Below are 11,144 nucleotides of genomic sequence, written 5' to 3' on the forward strand. Positions count from 1 at the left end.
ATTTCTTGATTTTACGTGCTGTTTGTTTTTTCTGTTCCTTATCTGTTTGTTCAACGTCTCGTTCCCGTGCCTTTGGACTGTGGGTGAGAGCTCCTGTCTGTTGGGAGTTGTGTAGAATCGTGGGAAGATGCAGCCACAATGTGCAGCGCGCTGTCAGACGCTCAAACACATACCGAGAGGAAACCAAATTAACCTCGGATCAAACTGTCAACCCAACTGTTTCCAGGAGGGGCCGAGGAAACAAACTGGAGAATTCAATCGGACGGACACATCCGTCACTGAACCAGTCTATCGGTTAAACCGTCCTTGCTTCTCATCAACTGTTTACTCCATTAAAATCATGGATCGATGTTCAGACCAGCTCCGAGTCGGAGGTTGCTGACACTCAAACGTCCCTCAAACATGCATAGGCACGTCACGCACCTGTTCTGCGTGTTTCTCCCTATTTCCCCCATTCCCTTTACAGTTCCTAGATTTCCACACATTTCCCTGTCCCTTGACGACACAATACTTTCTGCATTCTGCATGTGTATCACCAAGCTTCAGTCAGACTGTGTCAAATCAGCCCTCCCATTATTCATTTGTATTACACACATGAGTGCCTGGCCTTTTCCCTAACTGTACGGCACCAGGGCCATTCTAGTGGAGGAACACTCAGCACAACCCTAATGAAAGTGTTCAGTTTCTGTTCCTGCGTCGATCTCCCTGTGCTGATGTCTCTTTCCACCTGTTGCTGTCTCTCTGCATCACTAAACTCAGTCTCACCTTCAACCCTTTGTGACGTCAGACTGCAGTCTGTGATGTCAGGCTGCAGTCACTGAGGTCAGACTGCAGTGGGTGTGACGTCAGGCTTCACTCTGTGTGACGTCCGCCTGAGGGCTGTGTGATGTCATTCTGCAGTCTGTGATGTCAGGTTGCAGTCACTGAGGTCAGACTGCAGTCGGTGTGACGTCAGGCCGCAGTCGGTGTGATGTCATTCTGCAGTCCGTGATGTCAGGCTTCAGTCACTGAGGTCAGACTGCAGTCGGTATGACGTGCCTATGTAGGCTTGAGAAACACTTGAGAGTCAGCACTCTATTCCCACGTACATTTCATGTTTACGCTCCGTGCGGTATCTGGAGAATTATTGATGGCAATTTAAAATAACTGACACAGAGAGACCGGGGGAAATCGCCCCTTTGCATATCCTCAGCAGAAGATTCATCAAACTCGATCTCCACCAGTCAGTTCAGTCTGTTTAGTGATGGGAAGTGAAATAAACTGAACTTCTCTATCTACATTCAGCACCCATCTTTGTCACTTTGAAATAATGTCTTACCGCCATCAACCAACTGTGTTGGTAATTTCTTGTCGGGGAACATGAGGCCAAATATCTGCGGAAACCGGTTAGAATAATGTCTGCCTGAAACTAATAGGAGGCGCCATTCCACTGTGCTGAAAGTAATCTCATGGGGAGGGATATGGTGGCGATTGACACGGGAGAAACTCCTTGTACTGTCTCCCTTCATTTCATATTTTAATATTCAATATTTGAAGGGGAGACAATTCCAGGCATATGTGAAAAGGTGTGGGACTAATTGGACGGCTCTGTATAGCAGCCAGCACAGGAAGGATGGGGCGAATTGCCTCATTCTGCGCTGTAGGTTTCGATGATTCTAGATCCGAGGCGATGCCAGTGATTGCTGTCACTCAGTTTCTCACAGAGACCTGGACCTGCTTTACCAGAAACGGCCCGGCTTCTGCCTTATGGAACTGACCGAGGAACTCAACCTGCCCGATTGATTCGCTCTGCGGGACAGATTTCAGAGTGTCACAGAATCAGTCTCTTGTGAACCCTTCACACAAGCAGCTTCCTCCTGGATCCATCTGTGTGTGTGTGTCAGCTCCGAAGGAGCAGCCTCCTGGGTCCATCTCAGTGTCTGTGTCAGCCAACAAGGGGCTGTCTCCTGGGTCCATCTCAGTGTATGTGACAGCTCACAAGGGTCAGCCTTCTGGGTCCATCTCAGTGTGTGTGTCAGCTCACAAGGGGCAGCCTCATGGGCCCATCTCTGTGTATGTGTCAGCTCACAAGGGGCAGCCTCCTGGGTCCATCACTGTGTATATGTGTCAGCTCACAAGGGGCAGCCTCCTGGGTCCATCTCAGTGTATGTGTCAGCTCACAAGGGGCTGCCTCCTGGGTCCATCTGTGTGTGTGTGTCAGCTCACAAGAGGCAGCCTCCTGGGTCCATCTCTGTGTGTGTGCCAGCTCACAAGGGGCAGCCTCCTGGGTCCATCTCTGTGTGCATTTGTCAGCTCACAAGATGCTGCCTCCTGGGTCCATCTCAGTGTATGTGTCAGCTCACAAGGGGCTGCCTCCTGGGTCCATCTCTGTGTGTGTGTCAGCTCACAAGGGGCAGCCACCTGGGTCCATCTCTGTGTGTGTGTCAGCTCACAAGGGGCATCCTTCTGGGTCCATCTCTGTGTGTGTGTCAGCTCACAAGAGGCAGCCTCCTGGGTCCATCTATGTGTGTATGTGTCAGCTCACACAAGGGGCAGCCTCCTGGGTCCATCTCTGTGTGTATGTGTCAGCTCCCAAGGGGCAGCCTCCTGGGTCCATCTCAGTGTGTATTTGTCAGCTCACAAGGGAAGCCTCCTAGGTCCATCTCTGTGTGTATGTCAGCTCATAAGGGGCTGCCTCCTGTGTCGATCTCTGTGTATGCGTCAGCTCACAAGGGGCAGCCTCCTGGGTCCATCTCTGTGTGTGTGCCAGCTCACAAGCGGCAGCCTCCTGGGTCCATCTCAGTGTGTATGTGTCAGCTCACAAGGGGCTGCCTGCTGGGTCCATCTCTGTGTGTGTGCCAGCTCACAAGGGGCAGCCTACTGGGTCCATCTCTGTGTGTATTTGTCAGCTCGCAAGAGGCTGCCTCCTGGGTCCATCTCATCGTATGTGTCAGCTCACACAAGGCTGGCTCCTTGGTCCATCTCTGTGTGTGTGCCAGCTCACAAGGGGCAGCCTCCTGGGTCCATCTCTGTGTGTATTTGTCAGCTCACAAGATGCTGCCTCCTGGGTCCATCTCAGTGTATGCGTCAGCTCACAAGGGGCAGCCTCCTGGGTCCATCTCAGTGTATGTGTCAGCTCACACAAGAGGCTACCACCTGGGTCCATCTCAGTGTATGTGTCAGCTCACACAAGGGGCAGCCTCCTGGGTCCATCTATGTGTGTATGTGTCAGCTCCCAAGGGGGAGCCTCCTGGGTCCATCTCAGTGTGTATCTGTCAGCTCACAAGAGGCTGCCTCCTGGGTCCATCTCAGTGTATGTGTCAGCTCACACAAGGCTGGCTCCTGGTGAGGACGAGGTCAAGTATGTTTTTCCCTCTTGTTGGTTCCCTCACCACCTGCCGCAGACCCAGTCTAGCAGCTATGCCCTTTAGGACACGGCCAGCTCGGCCAGTGGTACTATCTAGCCAGTCGTGTTGATGGACATTGAAGTGCCCAACCCAGAGTGCATTTTGTGCCCTTGCTACTGTCACTGTTTCTTCCAATTGGTGATCAACATGGATAAGTCCTGATTCATCAGCTGAGGGAGGGCGGTAGGTAGTAATCTGTTGGAGGTTTCCTTGCCCAAGTTTGATCTGACGAAATGAGACCTCGTGGGGTCCGGAGGCAATGTTGAGTACTCGCAGGGCAACTCCCTCCTCACTGCATACCACTGTGCCACCACCTCTGGCAGGACATATCCGGGGATGGTGATGGCAGTGTCTGGGACATTGTCTGTAAGGTATGATTCCATGAGTATCACGACGTCAGGCTGTTGCTTGACTATTCTGTGGGACATCTCTCCCAATTTTGGCACAAACCCCCAGATGTTAGCAAGGAGGACTTTACAGGGTCCACACGGCTGGGTTTGCCATTATCTTTTCACGATGGTCCATCCGGTTTCGTTCCTTTTCGTAGACGTTTTAGCAGGTTGATGAAACTGAGTGGCTTGATAGTCCATTTCAGAGGATATTTCAGAGTCAACCACTTTGCTGTGGGCCTGGAGTCACATGTGGGCCAGACCAGGTAAGGACGGCACATTAGTGAACCAGAAGGATTTTTTCAACAATCGGCAATGGTTTCATGGTCACCACCAGACGAACTTTTTAATTCCAGATTGATTTATTCAATTCAAGATTTATTAGTTGAATTCAAATTCCCCATCTGCCGTGGTTGGATTCCAACTAATATCCCTCGAGCGTTAGCCTGGGGCTCTGGGTTACTAGTCTAGTGACATTACTAGTAAGTCATCGCCCCCCACCACCCCCCCCCCCACCCCCACCACAACCCCTCCCCCAATCCCCCCTCCCTCCGCCTTCCACCCCAAGCCTTATTGAAGCAAAACGGCTGGTTTGAAAAAATCAGCTAATTCAGTTTCCATCAAAATGACCGCTTGATCTTAATTGAGAAAAGACAAAGTTTGCCGCAGGAGAGAATAATTGGTTGAAAAGGCCCGTTCTGTCAGACTGCACTGCAAAACTTTACCTCATGGGGTAAAATTCGAAAATAATTGAGAATATATTAATGAAGATTGCATGTACTTCCTGTCGCCCTGCTCTCTATCACTGTGTGTCTGTAATCCTCACCATGTTCAGGTTTTTGTACAGTTTAGTTTAGTTTAGTTTAGAGATACAGGTCTCTCCGTGTTCTGTGTCTCTCATCCGCACCATGTTCAGGTTTTTGTACAGCTCTCTCCCTGCTCTGTATCACTGTGGTCTGTAATCCCCACCATGTTCAGGTTTTTGTACAGCTCTCTCCGAGATCTGTATCACTGTGCCCCACGCCGACTCAATTCACAGTAATACACAGCGGAGTCGCTCAGTTGCAGTTTGGAGATTTTTAACCGGCTGATTTTCTCGGTAGGATCGATTGATGCAGAAATTCGTCCCCCGGCTGCGTTTTCATTATTCTGCTCTCCTGAAGTGTGTATCTGAAGCAGGTATTTCGGAGCCTGCCCTGGGGACTGACGGTACCAGTGTACTGTGTACTGACAGAACCCTGAATATTCGTAGCTTAAAGTAACAGTGTCACCGGCAGCAGCGGTTTGCAGAGGCGGACTCCGGGACACCAGGGAACTGGAATCTGCAGGATAAAAATGCATATTATTAATTGTTTAGCCGGTATTTAGGCGGAGAAACTTGTCAATCGCAGGAATAGTTATTGTTTTCGCTGTAATTTGCGTAATTTGAAGCCTGTTCGAAATGTATTCACCGTTATTGAGATATGAACCAGTGCGGAGATGATTTGTATTTTATGTTACACAGCAAATTGTTCTGATCTGGAATGCACTGTCAGAATGGGTGGTAGAAGCAGATTGATATTAACATTCAAACGGTAATTGGATAAATGTTGGACCAGGAAAATGCACGGGTCATGGAGGAAAAGCAAGGGGGAGTGGGAACAATTGGACAGCACCTACAAAGACGCTGGGCCGAATGGCGTCCCTCCATGTTGTATGATTCAATGATTCTATTCAATTTATGTTTTTATTTTTCTTGGTGAAAAACAGACTGGAGGAACCATTTTAATATCAGTGAATCACTTTCCAAAAACTGTCAGTCCGAGAGTAACCCAGCTGTGTTATGTCAGTACGCACAGTAAGATCCAACAGAGAGTAATGAAATTCATCAGCACAGATTGAGCGAAACTGACAGTGAACATCAAAGGTCATTCGTTTACAACAGTTCAACACTTCATTTGAGCTCGTGTTTGCCTTTCACTCTATTTGTCTACTTTCTTCCATCAAAAGGGCCCATTTGTCTCTATGTCCCTTTAATTTGAAAAAAAAAATGAAGTTAGTTTCATTTTATTTCTACATTTACTTTGTGCTGTTTGCGGTTTATGCCATCGTGGGAACTTGTCCCGAAGTCTCTCAGTTGTCAGTTGGGTTCAGTCTCTGCTGTTTCCTCAGTGGTTTTACTGTTACTCACTGGGAACCGGCTCTTCCGGATCACTGACAATTTCAATTTCAATTCCTTCACCCCTGATTCACTTTTCACTCCTGTCTTCTCCAAGCGGAGTTTTCTCTGAATTTTATATTATGCAGAATCTGCAGAGCAGGAATAGACCATTCGGCCGAACCGTTCTATACCAGTGCTTATACTCCACACAAGCCTCCCCGCGCCTGGACTCTAATTAACCATTTCCACCCTGAACCCTCTGTCCCTCTATTCAATTCTTCCTCCTTTTTTTTTCAAGTCGTCCCATAAATGCATCAATCCGATCTACTCCAAACACTCCATGTGGCAGCGAGATCCACATTCTGCCCTGTCTCTGGGTAAATGTATTCTGCTTAATTAATTTATTCCGTCAGTGACATCATATATGAATCTCTCCTTGTTCTGGATTCACCCACAAAAAATAGTTTCTCCATATCCAGCAGTCCATAATTTAAAAACGTCCATGAAGTCTCATTATTTTTCTCTGTTTTCCAGAGGAAAGAACCCCATCCTGTACAAATTTTCCAGATGGTTGTTGATGTTTTTTTCAGGATTTCTCAGTTTTTCAGGAGGAATATACGTTCCTCTAAGATACAAAAACCCAACAGGGAAGATGAATTAACCATAACTAACAAAACAAGTTAAAGATTACATTAGATCAAAGGAGGTGGTTTATAGGATTGCCAAAAAAGTGTTAAACCCGAGGATTGGGAGCAATTTAGAATCCAGCAAAAGATGAGCAAGAAACTGATAAAGAAAGGGAAAAGAGAATGTGAATGCAAGTTAGTGAGAAACATAAGTGCAGACCGTAAAAGCCTCTCTCGGTATGTGAAAAGAAAAAGATCAGTAAGGACAAAACTGGGTCCATTACAAGCGGAGACAGGAGAATTTATAATGGAGAATAGGGAAATAGCAGAGAAACCAAACAATTACTTTCTGTCTGTATTTACGGAGGAAGATACTGAAAATCCCCCAGAAACACTAGGGAAGCAAAGGACTTGAGAAAATGAGGAACTTAAATGCCGCAGTATTAATAAAGAGGTAGCACTCGAAAAATAAACTGGATTGAAGGTTGATAAATTCCCTGGACCAGATGATCTACATCCCAGAGTGTTGAAGGAGGAGACTACAGAGACTGTGGATGCATTGGTGATTATCTTTCAAAATTCTATAGATTCTGGAAAAGTTCCCGCAGACTGGAAAGTAGCAAATGTAAACCCACTGTTTAAGAAAGGAGGGAGAGTGAAAACGGGGAACTATAGACCTGTTAGTTTGACGTCAGTAGTAGAAAAAATGTTAGAATCTATTATAAAGGATGTGATAACTTGATATTTAGAAAATAACGTTATGATTGGGGAGAGTCAACATGGATTTATGAAAGGGAAATCATGTTTGACAAACCGGTTGGAGTTTTTTTTAGGAGTTTACTTGTAGCATAGATAAATGAGAACCAGTGGATGTGTGCATTTGGATTTTTAGAAAGCTTTTGATAAGGTTCAACACAGGAGATTATTCAGCAAAATTAGAATATGGGATTGGGGTAATACGCAGGAATGGATTGAGAATTGGTTAACAGAGACAAAACAAAGGATAAGAATAAATGGGTCATTCTCAGGATGACAGGCTGTGACTAGAGGGGTACCGCAAGGATCTGGGCTGGGCCACACCGGTTCACAATATATATAAATGATTTGGATCTGGAGACCACATATAATGTTTCCACATTTGTTGGTGACGCAAAAATATGTGGGAATGTAAGTTGTGAGGATGATGCGAGGAGGCTTCAAGGGATCTTCGATGAATGGGCAGGAACTTGGCCAATGGAATATAATGTGAATCAGTGTGAAGTTATCCACTTTGGTTAAAAAAACAGAAAGACAGAGTATTTGTTAAATGGTTAGAGGTTGGGAAGTGTGTTGTCCAAAGGGACCTGGGTGTCCTTGTTCATGAGACACTTAAAGCTAGCATACAGGTGCAGCAAGCAATTAGGAAGGCACATGGTATGTTGGCCTTCATCGCAAGGGGTTTTGAGTACAGGAGTAAAGGCGTCTTGCTGCAATTGTACACTTGAGAGCGTACCTGGAGTATTGTGTACAGTTTTGGTCTCATCTAAGAAAGGATAGACATTCCGTATAGGGAATGCAACGGAGGTTCGCCAGACTAAACCCTGGGATGGCGGGATTATCCTATGAGGAGAGATTGAGAAAAGTGGGCATGTATTCTCTAGAGTTTCGAGGAATGAGAGGTGATCTCACTGAAAATTACAAAATTCTTACAGAGCGTAACAGGATGGATGGAGATAGGATGTTTCCCCTGGCTGGTGTGTCTAGAACTAGGGGACTTAGTCTTAGAATAAGGGGTAGGTCATTTAAGACTGAGATGAGGAGGAATTTCTTCACAAGGAGGGTAGTGTATCTTTGGAATTCTCTACCCCATAGAGCTGTGGAAGGTCAATCATTGAGCATGATCAAGACATAAATCGATTGATTTCTGGATAATAATGACATCAATGGATATGGGGATAGCACGGGAAAGTGGCGTTGAGGTAAATGATCAGCTATGATGTAGTGGAATGGCAGTGCAGGCTCGATGGGCTGAATGGCCTACTCCTGTTCCATATTCCTATGTTCCTGTATTCCTATGAATGTAAGAAATCGAAGCTGATAATGTAGGAACATCAGCAATAGGAGCAGGAGTAGGCCATTCCACCTTTCAGGTCTGCTCCGCCATTCAATAAGATCAAGGTTGATCATCTACTCCATCTTCCCGCACTATCCCTAGGTCCTTTAATTCCTTTAGTATCCACAAATCTATCGAACACTGCCTGGAATATACTCAGCCACTGGGCATCCACAGCTCCCTAAGGTATAGAATTCCACAGAGTCATAACAAAGGGTTGACTGAAGAAATTTCTCTTCTTCTCAGTTCTAAATGACCAACCCCTTATTTCTGACTCTAACCCCAAGCTGTAGATTGAGGAAACACGGCCCCAGCACCTACCCTGTCAAGGCCCTTCGGAAATTTATATGTTTAACGAGGTCATCTCTTATTCTTCGAAACACTACGGAATATGTGCATAGTCTTGTCAAACTTTCCTCATAGGACTATCCTCTTATCCCAGGAATCAGTCTAGTGGACCTTTGTTTCACTCCCTCCAAAGCAAATAGATCCTTCCTTAAATAAGGTGATTAAACTGCACACCGCAGTACCCTGGAGAACACCAGAGTTCATCACTGCCCTTCCCTCCATAAACTTCACCCTTCACCCTGGTGTCAGATTGTACTTCGAACGGCTCAGAGTTCGTTTAATATTTCTATCCATTTTGGTGAATTATTTTTTGCTGGTTCTCAATAGATTGTCCTCCAGTCTAGTTATTCCCTGGAGTGTTTCTGATCTCCTTTCTAAGAACATTAGCACCTCATCCTCACTCCCTCAGTGTTCAGTATTGTTCCAATTAACAGTTAGCAGGGATACAGTTAAATTACTCCAATCCAATCTCTCAAACATCAATATTCAATATAGAGAAGTATCTGGAACTGCAAACATTCGCATTCAGTCTGAGGGCGGAAAAGGAGGGAAATGATTGGATGAAGGCAATTGACGTAAACTTCATCCACAAAAAAACAAATTTCAGTCACTGAATCCCAATAATAAAATGCCATCTGGATCTACAACAGGATCTCTTGTACCTGAAGCCTGTTTTGTCATGTTGCCGTTTTACTGCTGCTGCAGATATCGGGCCGGCTGCTGTCGTGTAGTGTTCACTCTCCCTCTATTCACATTGCCCGGCTCGGACGACAACCTCCTCCCCGGGAGAGTTCTATGACCCCGCTCATGTGCTCACAGTGACAGTCACATGTAACACCGAGAGCGGGGTCGGAGTGTCGACAAACTGAGTTCATTTAGGAGTGAGGGAAAGAGAGTAAATCCGGAATGTTGATGGGATGCTCGGACATGCCCGTTAAACCAGTGCTGATCCAGATGGAGTCACTCCTATCCGGGCCAGACTGCCTGCTCTGTGGGGGTGTCACATCTACTCACTCCGGAATCACACCTAGACCCGACTCCGGTTCATATTCTGTTCCCCAATTTAAAACTGCAATGGAAAAGCTCTATTGGAAACCTCTGTGTTTTAGTTTGAAGGGGATTGAAGTGTTACTGAAAACAATGATAAAGTGACGATGAGCATTTTACAGAGATGGCCAGTATGGGTTTGGAGTCACTTACCGGCTGTGACAGTCACCACCGTCCCGGATCCATCCGCAGAATCATGCTTCCACTTACGATATCCACAGTGACACCGCTCCCAGTCACCCTGGTACAAGAAGTACCGACACTTCAATCTACCAGCCGCACATCACCAGATAGTTGGCGATGCTCAATTATTCCAGGGGTTTTAAATCATTTCACAATATTCCCTTGTTTCACAATCCATATCTGTTCAAACTGTTCTTTTTGAGACTCTGAGCTCTTAGTGAAATGGCCCAGGAACAGGGGCCGGATTTGGGTGCTTGATATAAAAGGAGAATAATGTCAATGAATAATGTCAAAGAAAGCGAACTGAAAGGAGGAAATTACAGTGAAATTAAACCAGATTACATCGATAATAATATCAATCCTACAATTCAGGATCTGGACCTGGAGTATTTATATTTGGATTTTACAGAGGTATTTGCTCAGATCTCAAACACTGTGAAGATCCCAGAAAACACAATGTCTCAAGTCAGCACGAAATCCCCCGGTACCGGGTGAGATGTGGGGACATTAGTTGAACAGCGGGGACTGCGGTTCCCGGTTCCAGCTGATAGATCAGGATCCCATCTGGTGTTAGGAATTTGGAAGTGGGATCAGTCATTCCCAATCTCCATTCACTGACACCAATCCCGGGAAAAGACATCACCATCCGCACACACTGGGCATTAAGAAAACTCAAGATGTTAATGGAAACAATCCAATAACATTATAAACTAGACTGTGGAGCAGACGGTGCGAGGGGGAACTGTGGGGTTGAACGGAAGATTAACTCCGTTTTTTGATTTGTTTCTGTGATAATCTGCAGTGAGAGTTTTTGCACCGCGGGAAGCCGAGGCCCATCACTGTGTGTCCTTGTAACGGTACTCAGCTTTACAGTAATAGGTGGCGGTGTCTTCAACTCTCACATCCCGAATTTCCAGCGAAAATGTCTTTTCT

The 11,144-nt window shown here is 46.1% G+C and overlaps 1 gene segment (V, D, J or C); it reads right to left on the minus strand.

The window, feature by feature from the left end:
• Positions 1 to 4,783: 4,783 nt before the first annotated feature.
• Positions 4,784 to 10,809, minus strand: LOC137348570 (Ig heavy chain V region 102-like). The segment is given in 3 exon segments: positions 4,784 to 5,097; positions 10,182 to 10,297; positions 10,700 to 10,809. Coding segments are annotated over 3 exon segments (540 nt in total).
• Positions 10,810 to 11,144: the final 335 nt, after the last annotated feature.

This window comes from Heterodontus francisci, chromosome 34 (assembly GCF_036365525.1).
Source record: "Heterodontus francisci isolate sHetFra1 chromosome 34, sHetFra1.hap1, whole genome shotgun sequence".
Taxonomy (NCBI): domain Eukaryota; kingdom Metazoa; phylum Chordata; class Chondrichthyes; order Heterodontiformes; family Heterodontidae; genus Heterodontus; species Heterodontus francisci.